Consider the following 17,677-nt stretch of genomic DNA (forward strand, 5'->3'; position numbering starts at 1 on the left):
CTATAGTTCACATTTTGAAAGAGGTTGCTGTGCTCTACAAGACCAAAGAAAGTTTTTAGCTTACATAAATTTTAGGTTCCATGTCTTGCTGTCACTTGGAACAGAATACTAGTTACATTTGACTGCATTTTTCTTCTTAGAGCATGTCTTCCATTAATTTAAAGTAATAAACTGAAATAGGACCACAGTGACATCAAATGAAACTTATAAACCTGCTATGTGTTTTTCTAAAAAATAATATTGAAATGAAAATTGCAACCTACAAAAGAACATTCTGTCACATTGCTGCATCTAATCACCCAAAATTACTATATGCATACACCAATTTGACAGTAGTGTTCATATTAGATGAATGACAACATCTGCCTATTTCCCTCGGGCACAGAGAAACATCACACCGAGTAAAATAACATGACCAAATGCGGATGGCCTGTTTTGCTGAGTGCTCAGTAATGACTCTATATAAAAGGCAGCTCCTGACCCCTGAAGACTCACAGTGACCAGGCACAGGTGTGGGAACTGCCCATTTCAATACAAGAATTTATGTAGAAAGACTGAGTGTCTGAAATTAAATTATGAGTATTAATCCAGACTCTCCTGACTGTCTCTTGTTTTTTCAGAATCCATAACTTGACATCTGCTATTTTCGGCGCTGAGCATCAAAAAGGTAAACCATACAACTGACAAATAAATATTGTAATGTTAATAAAAGAGTAACGCATTCTTAACCTGAATACATGAGCAAAGTCAAGAGATAAACACTAAGCTGTATTGAAATGTGTATATAATTCCACAGTAAACCGCAAGCATGGGGGATGGAGAAATGGAGTGTTTCGGCCCGGCGGCCATTTACCTCCGGAAAACAGAGAGAGAGAGAATAGAGGCTCAGAACACTCCCTTTGATGCCAAATCAGCATTCTTTGTGGTTGATGCAGATGAGATGTACCTGAAGGGTACTCTTCAGAGTAAAGAGGGTGGCAAAGCTACTGTTAAAACTCACAGTGGGAAAGTAAGCATCCCAGATAAAATATCAAGTTCTGAAAAGTACTTTGCAGCAGTGTGTACAGAAAATCTGAATGTTCATTTCAGACCGTCACGGTAAAAGAAGATGAAATCTTCCCCATGAATCCTCCCAAGTTTGACAAAATTGAGGACATGGCCATGATGACCCACCTCAACGAGCCTTGTGTGTTGTATAACCTCAAAGAGCGTTACGCAGCATGGATGATCTATGTGAGTCTCTGTGAATCTTATTTTATTCCTGGGATGGGTTGGCAGCACTGTAAAACTGGACTGTCAATCTCTGTTTCAGACCTACTCTGGCTTGTTCTGCGTCACTGTCAATCCATACAAGTGGCTCCCAGTGTACGACGCAGTTGTTGTGGCTGGATACAGAGGCAAGAAGAGGATTGAAGCCCCACCTCACATCTTCTCCATCTCTGACAACGCCTACCAGTTCATGCTCACTGGTAAGTGGATTCAAGTGAGAGTCAACTCAAACTTTTACTCAAAGAAAAAGAAAAATTACATTTCTAAACTGAAATGAACAATGAACTGAACACCAAACTTAGCTTTTGGCAGAACTGCAGCTTAACTGCATTGCTGATGAGATGAACCAACACTGAGTAATATAATGACTTAAAAATAATAATAAAATAATAATAATAAAATAATGGCATTATTGTTAGAGATTTAGCTGAAGAATCTGAATCATCTACTGACTTTGCGGTTTAACAATCTATATTGAATAAAGTGCAACAGAATGGTAACATTACTTGACCTGATGTTTAAACTAAACTATGTAACTTTTACTTGCTCGAAAGGAACAAAATGTAAAAAGTAGTTCAAATAAATTCAAAACAATTGCTTGTAATTTAACTCTTTAGACAGGTTTAGCAGAAGACGCTATATTTTCTTATTTGTACAATTGTGTATATTGCAAATCTTAAAAAAAGGGAATGAAGATCAGTTTCTAGTAAATTGTGCTTAACACGCTAGAGAGAACACTCTTACATAGTGTAGACTTAACAGACTTAACAGACTATGAATATGATTTAAATTAAGCACTTTCAATGAAAAAGGGTGCTCTTAAGAGTATTTTTAAGTCCTTATGTAAAATCTAACTATACTAATGATCAGTGTTATCACTTACTCAATCACTTACTGGCATATAGTTTGCACAGTAGATAGCCACAACCTAGCACTGAACCTAATGAACCTCCAGTGCTGGGAAACACCAATACTCTCTCATTCATACAGTACAGCATATTTAGTTATTTAGGTCTCACCTGTTTTGGAAACATTGTTAAGATTCCATTAACAACAATTTTAACTTTTATTTGAAAATAATTTTCAGATCGTGAGAACCAGTCTGTCCTGATTACGTGAGTAAATATTTTTCTACAACATAAAACATTCACATAATATGGATCATATATTTTGTAAACAAATGATAATGTTGTGTAAATCTCCAGTGGAGAATCTGGTGCAGGAAAGACTGTGAACACGAAACGTGTCATTCAGTACTTTGCAACTGTTGGTGCGATGTCTGGAGCAAAGAAGCAAGAGCCTGTTGCTGGGAAAATGCAGGTCAGTGAACACCTATTTATGTAGTGAATTACAGAATTTGAGCTTCACCTAATAACAATCCACTGTACAAAAATACCATCCAGGGATCACTGGAGGACCAGATCATTGCTGCAAACCCTCTGCTGGAGGCTTATGGTAATGCCAAGACTGTGAGGAACGACAACTCCTCTCGTTTTGTAAGTTACAAATATAAACAATTATGAAATATCACATTTTAACAGATTATAAACTGGTGAACCATTGTAAATGATTTTAATCTTTATAGGGTAAATTCATCAGGATTCATTTTGGGACCACTGGAAAACTGTCCTCAGCTGACATTGAAACATGTAAGTCAGCATTGTTTTAGGCCAAATATAAAAATTTACAGGCATGTCAATTAATCAAGACTAGTCCATATCTTACTATGTTTGATTCTTTGAAAGATCTGCTGGAAAAGTCAAGAGTAACATTCCAGCTGTCTGCTGAGAGGAGTTACCACATCTTCTACCAGCTCATGACTGGACACAAGCCAGAGCTGCTCGGTAAGAAACCTACAGGATTGTGTGTTTCAGGTCTTCTTGAGAACACTGTTAACATACTGCACATTGATTCTGAACAGAGGCCCTGCTCATCACCACCAACCCTTATGACTATCCAATGATCAGCCAGGGTGAAATCACTGTCAAGAGCATCAATGATGTGGAGGAGTTCATTGCCACGGATGTATGTGGACAAATTATTCATTAGCAGTTTTATCTGAATTTATGCCACACATCTAAGCAAACAGGACAAACACAAAGATTAACTGAATACTGCATTGCATGTGTTTAAGGTACCCATCTGTTTTTGGCTTTCTTATGAATAATGTATTTTAATTGGTCTTTGTAAAACAGACTGCCATTGACATTCTGGGCTTCACTGCTGATGAGAAAATCGCCATCTACAAGCTCACCGGTTCTGTGATGCACCATGGGAGCATGAAGTTCAAACAGAAGCAGAGAGAGGAGCAGGCCGAACCTGATGGCACTGAGGGTAAGACATGACAGAAGCACATAATAGCATGCCAACATTGGCTTCATCAATGACAATAATGTGTAAATCTGTTCTTCCTTAGTGGCTGATAAAATCGCCTACCTCATGGGCCTCAACTCTGCTGACATGCTGAAAGCTCTGTGTTACCCCAGAGTGAAGGTCGGAAATGAGATGGTGACCAAAGGCCAGACAGTCCCACAGGTGATCACTTACCTGCTTGATAGATGATTACATCTAGAAACGTCTAGTAGATCTTCACAGTATTAAGGTATTAAGGTAAAGGCTAATATTAATTACGCTGAACCTTGAATTTCTCAGGTGAACAACGCAGTTTCAGCTCTCTGCAAGTCTGTCTATGAGAAAATGTTCTTGTGGATGGTCATCCGTATCAATGAGATGTTGGACACAAAGCAGCCCAGACAGTTCTTCATTGGTGTGCTGGACATTGCTGGGTTTGAGATCTTTGATGTAAGCATCAGCCTTTTATATCCACAGTAAAACATAGAACATAGTAAGAACCTGCCTCTGCTCTATTACCAGTTCAACAGCTTGGAGCAGCTTTGCATCAACTTCACAAATGAGAAACTGCAACAGTTCTTCAACCACCACATGTTTGTTCTGGAGCAAGAGGAGTACAAGAAAGAAGGCATTGAATGGGAGTTCATTGACTTCGGTATGGACTTGGCTGCCTGCATTGAGCTCATTGAGAAAGTAAGAGTACATTCAGCAACTTAAATGCCTATTCACATTGTGACTGTACTTGATAATGAGTGTGAATATTTCTTCAACAGCCAATGGGCATCTTCTCCATCCTTGAAGAGGAGTGCATGTTCCCCAAGGCCACAGACACAAGCTTTAAAAACAAGCTGCATGACCAGCATCTGGGCAAAACAGCAGCCTTCCAGAAGCCCAAGCCTGCCAAAGGTAAGGCAGAGGCTCACTTCTCTCTAATGCACTACGCCGGCACTGTGGACTACAACATTGTTGGCTGGCTGGATAAGAACAAGGATCCACTGAATGACTCTGTTGTGCAACTCTACCAAAAGTCATCGCTCAAAGTGCTGGCCTTCCTGTATGCCTCTCATGGAGGTGAAGGTACGACTATCTCCATTTACTGATTTCCTAATTTTAAAGTTTGTCCAACTCAAACTAAGAGAGACCAGGTGGCATGTTGGATAATTGGTTAGCAAAGTTGCCTCACAGCAAGGTCACTGGTTAGAGTCCCAGGTGGACCATAAGGCCTTTCTGTGTGGACTTTGCATGTTTTCTCTCCCTCTGAGTGCCCCATTCTTAAAGAAATGTGGTATATGTGAACTGGATAAACTTAACTGGCTATAGTGTGTGAATGGGAAAGTGTGTGGGTGTTCATTCTGCTGTTCCACCAGTGAATGTAATACCTTATGTCATCACATATTCCAAAGTTTCATGAAATCACCTTTATAAAAGAAAATGACAAAGCAGTTAATACATGTGATCACTAATCAACAATTTATTGAATAAGTTAATGAATAGCAACAAAAAGTAAACAACAACTTTCTTTGTCACAAAACAGCTGAGGGTGGTGGAGGCAAGAAAGGAGGCAAGAAGAAGGGTGGCTCCTTCCAGACTGTGTCTGCACTGTTTAGGGTAATCAGATTCTCTCTTCTGATGAAGGATGTGAAATTCATTGGTAATTAAAGATGGGACTAATGCAAACACTTCCACAGGAGAACTTGGGTAAGCTGATGACTAACCTGAGGAGCACTCACCCTCACTTTGTGCGCTGCTTGATTCCTAATGAGTCCAAGACTCCAGGTACATGTGATCTCTAATAGCTCCAATACATCACAGTTCTGAGAATATTTATGGAACTAAAAGAATATCTTTTATTCAGGTCTGATGGAGAACTTCCTGGTTATCCACCAGCTCAGGTGTAACGGTGTGTTGGAAGGTATCAGAATCTGCAGGAAAGGTTTCCCCAGTAGAATCCTCTACGGTGACTTCAAGCAGCGGTAATGACACTGTTTTACTACCACTAATTTAAAGATGATGCACTAAATATTCTTCAACATCTGATCAATAGGATTTAGTATTTTTACAACATGACTCTCACTGAATGTTCTTCAGATACAAAGTATTGAATGCTAGTGTCATTCCTGAGGGACAGTTCATCGACAACAAAAAGGCTTCGGAGAAACTCTTAGGCTCTATTGATGTTGACCACACTCAATACAAGTTTGGACACACCAAGGTGAGCTACTCTGCATCCATACCACATGGCATAGTAAAAAGCATGTGGACACCCAAATTGGAAAATAATTGCAGCATGTAATCCTATTATATTGAAATAGGGCTGTTTTCTTATTAATATTAAATTATGTTACTTGGCTTCTTCAACATCACACCACTAATGCCTGCCAAATGTTCATGTAGGTGTTCTTCAAAGCTGGTCTGCTAGGTACTCTTGAGGAGATGAGAGATGAAAAACTTGCATCACTGGTTACCATGACTCAAGCTTTGTGCCGTGGATATGTCATGAGAAAAGTGTTTGTCAAAATGATGGAGAGGAGGTACAATTATCATTCAAAACTATCTTAAACACAAGTGTTTGTTACCAACGAAAGATAAATACTGACTTTTTGGTCACATTTTAAACAGAGAATCAATTTATTCCATCCAATACAACATCCGCTCATTCATGAATGTCAAACATTGGCCATGGATGAAGCTTTACTTCAAGATCAAGCCTCTTCTGAAGAGTGCAGAGACTGAGAAAGAAATGGCAGCCATGAAGGAGAACTTTGAGAAAATGAAAGAGGATCTTACAAAGGCATTGGCTAAAAAGAAGGAGCTTGAGGAGAAAATGGTGTCACTTCTTCAGGAGAAAAATGACCTTCAACTACAAGTAGCATCGGTGAGTATTTTATATTGACTCCAAACTAAAGTAACAACTATGGACATAAATTAATAACTGCATCAATCTCAATGAACAGGAAGGTGAAAACCTCTCTGATGCTGAGGAGAGATGTGAAGGTCTCATCAAAAGCAAGATCCAGCTCGAGGCCAAACTCAAAGAGACAACCGAGAGGCTGGAAGATGAGGAGGAAATCAATGCTGAACTGACAGCCAAGAAGAGGAAACTGGAGGACGAATGCTCTGAGCTGAAGAAAGACATTGATGACCTGGAGCTCACTTTAGCCAAAGTGGAGAAGGAGAAACATGCAACAGAAAATAAGGTCAACATTATTTGCACATCTTTACACTGTTGTGTTCAGTTTCTTGACAATAAAACCTTAAGCAATGTTTCCTCTTAGGTGAAAAACCTGACAGAGGAGATGGCCTCTCAGGATGAGAGCATTGCCAAGCTGACCAAAGAGAAAAAAGCCCTCCAAGAGGCACATCAGCAGACCCTTGATGACCTTCAGGCAGAGGAAGACAAAGTCAACACTCTGACTAAATCTAAGAGCAAGCTTGAGCAGCAAGTGGATGATGTAAGATGTTTAACATAACTTTAATTACTCGTGTACACAGTACCAAATTTTAATGTTCTGGTTTCTGTAACAACAGCTTGAGGGCTCACTGGAGCAAGAGAAGAAGCTCCGTATGGACCTTGAGAGAGCCAAGAGGAAGCTTGAGGGTGACCTGAAACTGGCCCAAGAGTCCATAATGGACCTGGAGAACGACAAGCAGCAATCAGAGGAGAAGATCAAGAAGTGAGTGGACTGCAAATATACAGTTAACAAAAGATACATATTTTGCTAATAAATTTTTTTTAATCTATAATAACAGGAAGGACTTTGAGATAAGCCAGTTCCTCAGCAAGATTGAGGATGAACAGTCTTTGGGAGCACAGCTTCAGAAGAAGATCAAGGAACTTCAGGTAACACTAACTCTATTTTTGTGAAATTTTGTAATAGATATATATATGGTAGAGCAAATATGTATCACACATAGCACATGATAATTCCATTATTCTATGTTTAGGCTCGTATTGAGGAGCTGGAAGAGGAAATCGAGGCTGAGCGAGCTGCTCGTGCTAAAGTGGAGAAGCAGAGAGCCGATCTCTCCAGGGAACTTGAAGAGATCAGTGAGAGGCTTGAGGAAGCTGGAGGTGCCACTGCTGCCCAGATTGAGATGAACAAGAAGCGTGAAGCAGAATTCCAGAAGCTGCGTCGTGATCTGGAAGAGTCCACCTTGCAGCATGAAGCTACAGCTGCAGCTCTCCGAAAGAAGCAAGCCGACAGTGTGGCTGAGCTCGGAGAACAGATCGACAACCTCCAGCGGGTCAAGCAGAAGCTGGAGAAGGAAAAGAGTGAATATAAGATGGAGATTGATGACTTGTCAAGCAACATGGAGGCTGTGGCTAAAGCAAAGGTAATGTCGTAATTGAATCATAAAAAATATATAAAACCATATTTTCAGACACCTTTACATAACTCTAAATATCTTTAGGGTAATTTAGAGAAGATGTGCCGCACTCTTGAAGATCAGCTGAGTGAAATCAAGACCAAGAGTGATGAAAATATTCGCCAGTTGAATGACATGAATGCACAACGTGCAAGACTTCAGACTGAAAATGGTAAGACATGGCAGGTGAAACTACACAGTCAAACTAAAACTTGTTAAGTGTTCTGCTTTTAAAAGTCTAGTAAAAAGCTTAATTTCATAATAATATCCATGAACATTTGTAAAGGTGAATTTAGTCGACAACTGGAGGAGAAAGAAGCACTTGTTTCACAGTTAACTAGAGGAAAACAGGCCTATACACAGCAAATAGAGGAGCTCAAGAGACATGTTGAGGAAGAAGTCAAAGTAAGGATATACAAAAATCGTTTTTTCTTTTTTTGATAAAATAATACATTTTGGACTGTTGAAAAAACTGGGGTTTTTTTAGGCCAAGAATGCTCTGGCCCATGCGGTTCAGTCTGCCCGCCATGACTGTGATTTGCTCAGAGAGCAGTTTGAGGAAGAGCAAGAGGCCAAAGCTGAACTCCAGCGTGGAATGTCTAAGGCCAACAGTGAGGTGGCACAATGGAGAACCAAATATGAGACTGATGCCATCCAGCGTACGGAGGAGCTTGAGGAATCCAAGTAAACAAAGCAAAGAAAAAGAGTTATCTATCCTGTTTCGTATGACAAATACTGTTTTGATTATTAAATTCCATTAAATTTTTTAAAGGAAAAAGCTGGCTCAGCGTCTGCAGGATGCTGAAGAATCTATTGAGGCAGTGAACTCCAAGTGTGCATCGCTGGAGAAAACAAAACAGAGACTGCAGGGTGAAGTAGAGGACCTCATGATTGATGTGGAGAGAGCAAATGCATTGGCTGCTAACCTTGACAAGAAGCAGAGAAACTTTGACAAGGTAAGAAAGAAGTGAAACCTCTATAATCCTAAACCCTGAACTGTGGACCCTGCTAATTAACAATGCCCACATATGCCCACATCATCAGGTCCTAGCAGAGTGGAAGCAGAAGTATGAGGAAGGCCAGGCTGAACTAGAAGGTGCTCAGAAAGAAGCTCGTTCTCTCAGCACTGAGATTTTCAAAATGAAGAACTCTTATGAAGAAGCTCTGGACCAGCTTGAGACCCTGAAGAGGGAGAACAAGAATCTGCAACGTAAATGCCACTTTTATTTTTACAGAAAGAATTTAATAAGCAATTTTAGAACAATGAATAAATACAGTTTTTTAAACCCATTTAGAGGAGATTTCTGACCTCACTGAGCAGCTTGGAGAGACTGGAAAGAGCATTCATGAGTTAGAGAAATCCAAGAAGACTGTGGAGTCTGAGAAAGCAGAGATCCAGACGGCACTTGAAGAAGCAGAGGTACTATTTCTTTATTACTTCATTAAAACTTGAGCAACATTAACAGGGGTTCAACACTCTGCTATATAATCCATCTTGATTGTGCTTCAATGGAAATCAGTAAAATGAAATAAACAATGAAAAGATAACCTATTTGAAAAGTCAAATTTTGTCTTTTTCTCTTGTAGGGCACCCTGGAGCATGAGGAGTCCAAGATTCTGCGTGTGCAGCTGGAGCTGAACCAGGTGAAGAGTGAGATTGACAGGAAGCTTGCTGAGAAGGATGAAGAGATGGAACAGATCAAGAGGAACAGCCAAAGAGTGATCGATTCCATGCAGAGCACTCTGGACTCTGAGGTCAGGAGCAGAAATGATGCCCTGAGAGTCAAAAAGAAGATGGAGGGAGATCTGAATGAGATGGAGATCCAGCTGAGTCATGCCAACCGCCAGGCTGCTGAGGCCCAGAAACAGCTCAGGAACGTCCAAGGCCAACTCAAGGTATCTTTGCAAAGAATATGAAACTTGTGACATTTTAAATGAATGTGAGAACTAACAAAGAAAGAACATTATCACAGGATGCCCAACTGCACCTTGATGAAGCCGTCAGAGGACAAGAGGACATGAAGGAGCAGGTGGCCATGGTGGAGCGCAGGAATAACCTGATGCAAGCAGAGATTGAGGAGCTGAGAGCCGCACTGGAGCAAACAGAGAGAGGCCGCAAAGTGGCAGAGCAGGAGCTGGTGGATGCCAGTGAGCGTGTGGGACTGCTGCACTCACAAGTACAGAAACTCATCACAAATGCATTTAAAAACATATGCAAGGGTATTTGAAAACAGGTACATACTAAAACTGTTTATAACTTGCAGAATACAAGTCTTATTAACACCAAGAAGAAGCTTGAGGCTGATCTGGTCCAGGTTCAAGGTGAGGTGGATGATGCAGTTCAGGAGGCCAGAAATGCAGAGGAGAAGGCCAAGAAGGCCATCACTGATGTGAGTGTTTACATTCTGTTCCTCTATTCTCACTTAAACTCTTCTTTTACTGAGCTGCCTGTGGTAACAAAGGAAAGCTTCATGGAAGGTTCTTCAACATATTCTTATCATTTAAACTTTATTGGTCGATATTTCAGGCTGCCATGATGGCTGAGGAGCTGAAGAAGGAGCAGGACACCAGCGCTCACCTGGAGAGGATGAAGAAGAACCTGGAGGTGACTGTCAAAGACCTGCAGCACCGGCTGGATGAGGCAGAGAATCTGGCCATGAAGGGTGGAAAGAAACAGCTCCAGAAACTGGAGTCCAGGGTAAGGTTGAACAGCTACATACAATTAACACTTAGATTAAATGGCTAGAGCAGATTTTCTTACTAAACTTTACTGAAGGTTCGTGAGTTGGAGAGTGAAGTTGAAGCTGAACAAAGACGCGGTGCAGATGCTGTAAAAGGAGTGCGCAAATATGAGAGAAGAGTGAAGGAGCTCACCTACCAGGTAAAACAGCACAGGAATTTGAAATGTTACACTACACAGTTTGTAATATACACGGTTTAAGGCTACTAACAATATTTACACTGACAGACCGAGGAAGACAAGAAGAACGTGACTCGCCTGCAGGATCTGGTGGACAAGCTGCAGCTGAAAGTGAAGGCCTACAAGCGCCAGGCTGAAGAAGCTGTAAGTCTAATATCCAATGCCTCCTTCAGTGTGACGTTTTGATAAAATGGCAGATAAATGTGGATGGATATCTTGTGTAATCCCAACAGGAGGAGCAGGCCAACACTCACCTGTCCAGGTACAGGAAGGTGCAGCATGAGATGGAGGAGGCTCAGGAGCGCGCTGATATCGCTGAGTCCCAGGTCAACAAGCTGAGAGCCAAGAGCCGCGATGTAGGAAAGGTATTGCAATGTTCTTCATAAATAGTTGAGGGGTTAATTTTTTTACAATGCATAATAAACACAAATTTTGTCAAGTGGAATTATATTATAAACATTTTCCTAATACATATACATCTTTTTTGTCTACTAAAGAGCAAGGATGAAGAATGAAGACAAGACATCTTACCACATCTACAAGAAATATAATATAATATTATATAATGTACTGTGTGTGTTTGTATAATGTCTCACGTGTGCATTAAATGCTCTCTCAAAGCAATTCTTGTTTCTGTTTTTGTAGCTCTGCTGGTATTGAATCTACAATGAGTGAAAGGTCATAATAATACATTTCATTTTATCCTAATTTTTAAATAAGAGGCAGGGTTATGAGAATGGGCTTTTATAGCCAGAAAGCACAGGAACTGAGAAGTGGTCTGTGGTCAACAGCTCCAGAACCACTCCTTTATTGGGGTGTCTTGCTAATTTCCTGTAATCTCCACCTGTTGTCAATTCCATTTGCAACAGCACTTGAAATTGATTGTCTATCAATGTTGCTTGCTAAGTGAGCAGTTTGATTTCACAGAAGTGTGATTGAAATGGAGTTATGTTTTGTTGTTTAAGTGTTACCTTTATTTTCTAAGCAGTGTATAATGACTATTATACAACAGAGCTACCTCAGACATACACACTGGCAGCTGGTGCATGTGTGTCCATTTAACCCTCTCGGTCTCCTTGGTCACTTCTTACCAAATAATTTTTGTTTTTGAAGCTTCATCGGAATTGGATAAAACTTGACAGCTTTTTGATTTTTTGCAATGTATACATAAACAATTGGGGGCAAGATTCGAGCATAAAAAGTCACATTTATATTCTTTCAGTCAAAAGTGACCGGCCAAAGGAAATGAATGGAAAATTACACACACACATACACACTCATATACACTACGGCCAATTTAGTTCATTAATTCTCCTATAACGCATGTGGTTGGAGCCGGAGCACCTGGAGGAAACCCCACCAACTCGGGGAGAACATGCAAACTCCACAGAAAAACACCAACTGACCCAGCCAAGGCTCGAACCAGTGACATTCTAGGCATCTAAGCTATGTATCTATTATAAATATTACTTTATCAACATGTAATAAAACAAAAGTTTGGCTATGCCCAGATTAGACAACATGTGAGTAAAATAGCCACAGGCTTTATTAGCTAACTCCCTTCGTACTTTAATATAAGTATCACTTGCTGTTATTCAAAAACACAAACCATATGACTGCTGTTAGAATGCAGGGAACAGAGTTGCATTCTTGTGGACAGCACTCCTGCCAAATCATTGTGAGAATGGAGATGGCCATGACATGCATTTTTCAAAAGGGAGTCTGCATATTTGTGCGAGTCTGTCAGATACAAATACTTGAAACTTTTCTATATTTTAAAGAAAGTACGTTTGTTAATGTTTAAATAATTAATGATTGGCTTTATCCACCATTGACCCAATTTCAATTTAAACAGAATGCACTTTTGGATTACCTGACCCACCCAACCCGTATATATTAAACCTCAGCAGCCCGGATATAACTGAAATCCGCACATCCCTGTACAATGGGCTTTGTCAAAAGAGTGACTTGATAAGGAAACATAAATCACACAGACTTGATTATGTAAACTTGTGTAAACCATATAGTATATTTTTATCCTTTAATGGTGTGCTTAATCTGCCATTAATAAGGTGTAACGATTTAAAGTGTTATCGATGATTAATCAAGTTGGTAAAAATACATACTGTACCAGATTTACACTGTCATACATACTACAACAGATTTATAAAGTTCTAGCTTCAGGGTTTGAATTGTGAAATCACACTGATCTCAACTAACAACGTGTGTGTGAATTCAAAACTGTCAGATTGGAGTCAGATTGCAACACCCAGCAAGATAGGGCTCTATCATACAATATATGGCTATTTTATATATATATTTGTTGCTATTTTTATATGGCCGCAGGTTTCATTATCACATTTTTCTCCACGTTGTTTAAATTGCAAATCCTTTCGCACCACTCTGTGGACTCATGGGTGTTCTGGTCTATAAAGGAGGAGTGTTAAGGTGCATTGTTGGCGCCGTTGCTATTTTGAAGAACTGAAATAGACCGCGCCATTGACCAACTAAAGTAAATGGCGCAGAGTTTTTAATATTTAAAGAGCACAGAGTTATGCACCTATGCGAGTCCAAAACGCAAAAACACATTGCTTAATACACACAGGATGTACAGCAATACACAAATATCGTTACAGATAAAAACATTTCACAAAAATTATTATTTTTAGATTGCCTCCCCTCTTCTTCTATTATTATTATTATAATATATTATTATTCTTCACCTCGTGTGGCTTTGAAATCCAGCTCTGTTGTAGTCAGTTTATTCATGACAATTTCTATGCGTATAATATTATTATTAGTAGAATTTATTAAATGCATATTAATATTGGTTTAAAATTTCTATTTGATTTGTCCACCTGCATCACCATATGGGGCAACAGGACATGTGTTTGCATATAACTCTTCATTATTATTGTTCATTTATTCATTTGCTGGAGATTAGAACTGAATTTAGAAATAGTTTTGAAACAAATCTTAGCGCTTAACAAAGGAAATTAAATATGTGGATAATGGATGTGTTCAGTGGAGTGAGTTTCCACTATTTCCTCACTCCACCAGAGTAAAGGAGTAACGTAAAGTGTAAAAGTAAAGTAAAGCGAAAGTAAAGAGGCTGAATGAAGGAGAGGCTCATTCTTTATGCTCGCGCTGGAGATGCTCTGTTTAATGTTGTTTTTCCACTTACATAGTCCATCATGTAAATAGCAAATGCGCCATGGAGCGACGCAACTGACTCTTAAAGGGAATGGGAGATGAGACTCTGATCGGGTTAATGCACGCTATGCTCAAAACACACCCAGAACTCATCAAGAAAATAAGCACAACCCTTTTAGACCATGCACCGGGCACAGATCATATTTTTTTCATCCTTAAAATAGTAGATTCTAACACGCTCTGAATGCGTTTGTGACATGCGCTTTAGACTTTGAGCTTAGATCATTAAAAAGAGCAAAAACTGGAACGCAGTTTATATGTTAGCTAAAATTAATCAGAAATACAGTTTAACAGTGTTAATTTGTCTTGTGTCTAAACCGTTTTACAGAGAAAACAAGCAAATCAGAAATTAAGTTTTATCAGGGAGAAACAAGTTCTGTTCACAGAGCACATTCAGTTCCACAACATGCTGATTTTGTTCTGTTTAGTTTACTGATGGTTTAGTTCAGTTTAATTCACTAAAGAGCAGCTCTGTCACCACATTATTCAATGAAAATATCACTCTTTGGTGTGGTAAAATCTAATAATATACTGTCATAATTTTGTAATAGTAAATGTCAAGAATAACTAGAATTTCTTAGGTAAAATATTTAAAATGTATACATTTCCTTGATTTAATAAATGAAATGAGTGGAACGAGTTAATATTAAAATTAATTTACTTGTGATATTTAAATATTAAGTACATTTTAATAATGAATATGTTGTAATTGATGCGTAGCTCCCAGCATGCTTTGCATGGGAAGTTTAGGTGTTTAAATTCAAGATTAAAACGAGTTTTGAGTACGTTTTTTTTGTTTGTTTGTTTGTTTTAAGGTTACCACCTTCCAGAAGAGTAGCACTCATGCTTTGGGTCTTGGCATTTTTAAGATGAGCATTAATGCCAGATGCGTCACTCAGAGAGCCAGTTCAGCCAATTTGAGAGTAAATTTGCTCTTGTGTTCAATTGTTTTTTAATAAAGTTAACACATTTTTAAAAACTCAAAATTAAAGACAATTAATTAACTTTTACTTGATTTAGTCAGGAGTGTTAGCTTAAACATTAAGTAAATTTGACAAGATATTGATAAGTTAACTGTAAGTAACATAAATTTTAATAGAGTTACAAGGTTCTTATAAGTTACTTAATAAAATTATTTAAGTGTGCTATTGATTGGGTCATGTTAATTGCTGTATGTAACTAATTAAAAAAAAAGAAATCAGCAGTGAAAGTATCTACAACAAAAGAAATCTAAATGACGAGACATTTTGTTATTCAACATTAAAAATTTCAGCAAAAAAATTCTTCAAAATTCATCCACAATATACAGATTACTAGCGAATATACAACCTGGCTACAACAAGATGCATGATTTTTTTTCTTTATATCATAACAACGTTGAATAATCTTTGTGTAAAAATAAAAAATCTCGGAAATGTTAGATTTGCACAAGACAGGTGTTTATGAAGATTATTCCTGGTTGCAGCTAAAAAGGCTATTGCTATAAATTGCTTAAACCTTACCCTCCAACTTCAGAAGAAAATAAAGCAATTGTAATAGAAAATTGGAAAATCAAAACCCTGACTTTCTCTTTAAAACTAAAAAAGCCTTTATGAAGTGGAAGAAAAATTGTCCTCTGGCAATTAACTATTTTAAAATAGATATGTAGTATATTTCAATGTTGTTAAATCCAATGTAATTATGCAAAGTCACCATTGTTTATTACTATTTAATTTTTTTATACTTAACAATGACTGTTTTTGTAATGTACTGTCTTCATTTTCTTGGTAGTGGATAGTATTCAGTTTTGTACAGCTACAGCTACAAAAGTGTATTTTTAAGACAATTTTTACAATAATTCTGTATTGTAATTGTTGTCTCCCTTGACACTAAAAAATCATTAAATTAAGAAAGTTAAATTTAGAAAATAGTACAATACGAACCTGTTTTGGTAACAGATGCACAAACTGCAAGATAAATATATCTAATATTTCTTATAAAAATATTAGATACATTTTGATTACATGAATAGACACCAACCTGGACTTGATCTCCATAAATTCTCTCTCTAAAGATTTAACTCTCACTTGCGTCCAAGGCATCCAAAGGGCCTGAAAATGTTCAGACTATCAATTGCAAATGCAAATAATCGTACATTTTTCAAAGAAACTTTACCTGGACGGTTCAGATGTGTCCTATTGTTGAATCTCAACAAGAGCCAAGACGAAATCATCAAAGCGAGAACAGCCCACCTGCGCACCAATTGCTGAATGAAAGAACCTGCTAATTGATAAAGAGTCGTCTGTTGCAAACAAACAAACAAACACACAACAGTTGAAGAACAAAAGAATCAACACTTTCCTACAGTATTCTTGTAGGTATGGGTGACTGAGACGGTGTAGATTAAAGCAAATGACTGTCTGATATCAAAGCTTTCAACTTGACACCACAATAACGCACATGACCTTTCCTGACAAATAGCAAAGCCCTGATGGCATAGCTGACCGACCAGCTATATTTGTGTAAAGTCCTAATATGCCCATCCTTAGGGTAAAGATGCCTCAGAATTTTATTGACCACATGTTTCCATCTTATAGGTGCCAAGGCCCTAGCATTCCACAGCCTCCTGCCATCATTGCAAATGTATTAGTAAAGCCTGTTGGACTCACTGCATTGTCCTTGCAAGGCTAAGCAAATAGACAGGGGCAGGGTCCAAGGTCAGTCACATGGCTGAAATTAGAGGGACCGTTCACCCTGCCTTCGTGCATTTGTTCTTTCATTACTGCTCAGAATGAGAGATTTAATTAAATCACTTGGATTTAATCATCCAATAATCACACACTGATCCGTCTCCAACTGAGAATAAAATGACTTGCATTCAAATCTGTTAATTAGAAAAAACAAGTTTAAACTGCAGAGGCTTCAAATCCTCAGATGTAGAGACTGTATCATGGCCACAAAACACTACACATATCAGGTAGATCTAAATACAGAGCATCACCTGTATCAGTGATGCACACCATCCAGCACGATGGTAAAGAACTAAGGCAATATAAATATAAAGTATAAAGATGCAATAACACCATGTAAACTTTGAAAAGCACTAAACAAACATTTTTTCTGCCTGTAGTGACTATAACTGACTGAGATTGACAACATCACAGATTAACAGACACCTGCAGCCCAATAAACAAGCACAGCCATTAGTAGTGGGTAAATCTGAAACAATGATGTGTATATATATATAAACACAGCTGGCATTTACTTCAAACTAATCAATCACATTAACGAGCTTAATTCAGAACAATGCCATAACACTGTATTCATCTGACCAGGATGTCTAAAAAGACTACTACAAATAATAATTGACGTAAAAGGTACTAAAGAGCTGAGATAGACCTTGACTTGTACCTTTTTTTCATCCAACTTTGACTTATTGTTCCTGACAATAGTGTTCTGCTGATTTTTTGAAAGTGCTTGAAAAGCAAACCGGAATCATTTCACCCAACACAAACCAACTCATATCTTTCCACAGGTTTGTCTATAGCACAGCTACATGGCTTTATTCTGCCAGCC

At 38.5% G+C, this 17,677-nt stretch overlaps 1 protein-coding gene and 1 long non-coding RNA gene across 2 annotated transcripts in view; one reads left to right on the forward strand and one right to left on the reverse strand.

Annotated features, from left to right (window-relative positions):
• Positions 1-16,556, reverse strand: part of LOC130216315 (uncharacterized) — a 54,316-nt gene extending 37,760 nt beyond the window's left edge. The window contains exon 1 of the long non-coding RNA XR_008835786.1: positions 16,277-16,556. This is a non-coding gene — a long non-coding RNA (uncharacterized LOC130216315). The remainder of the gene's footprint in view (positions 1-16,276) is intronic.
• On the forward strand, positions 574-11,533 carry LOC130216312 (myosin heavy chain, fast skeletal muscle). The gene is made up of 40 exons (XM_056448207.1): positions 574-667; positions 797-1,009; positions 1,090-1,233; positions 1,313-1,469; positions 2,357-2,384; positions 2,475-2,589; positions 2,673-2,765; positions 2,855-2,918; positions 3,015-3,113; positions 3,191-3,294; positions 3,465-3,603; positions 3,686-3,804; positions 3,922-4,071; positions 4,144-4,314; positions 4,395-4,698; positions 5,156-5,229; positions 5,310-5,397; positions 5,477-5,594; positions 5,710-5,833; positions 6,016-6,152; positions 6,241-6,496; positions 6,576-6,818; positions 6,897-7,073; positions 7,150-7,295; positions 7,372-7,462; positions 7,567-7,956; positions 8,035-8,161; positions 8,276-8,394; positions 8,477-8,673; positions 8,762-8,945; positions 9,034-9,199; positions 9,285-9,409; positions 9,577-9,885; positions 9,963-10,166; positions 10,254-10,379; positions 10,517-10,687; positions 10,766-10,870; positions 10,958-11,053; positions 11,143-11,274; positions 11,407-11,533. The coding sequence occupies exons 2-40, from the start codon at positions 809-811 to the stop codon at positions 11,422-11,424; spliced, it is 5,811 nt and encodes a 1,936-aa protein (XP_056304182.1). The 5' UTR covers positions 574-667; positions 797-808; the 3' UTR covers positions 11,425-11,533.
• Positions 16,557-17,677: the final 1,121 nt, after the last annotated feature.

Source organism: Danio aesculapii, chromosome 22, assembly GCF_903798145.1.
Source record: "Danio aesculapii chromosome 22, fDanAes4.1, whole genome shotgun sequence".
In the NCBI taxonomy this organism is placed as follows: domain Eukaryota; kingdom Metazoa; phylum Chordata; class Actinopteri; order Cypriniformes; family Danionidae; genus Danio; species Danio aesculapii.

Bases quoted from the DNA above. Each gene is read 5' to 3' on its own strand.
- LOC130216312 (XM_056448207.1), top strand. From the start codon at position 809: ATGGGGGATGGAGAAATGGAGTGTTTCGGCCCGGCGGCCATTTACCTC. The intron at 8,162-8,275 runs GTAAGACATGGC...ACATTTGTAAAG, and splicing joins AAGACTTCAGACTGAAAATG to GTGAATTTAGTCGACAACTG. The intron at 10,688-10,765 runs GTAAGGTTGAAC...ACTTTACTGAAG, and splicing joins TCCAGAAACTGGAGTCCAGG to GTTCGTGAGTTGGAGAGTGA.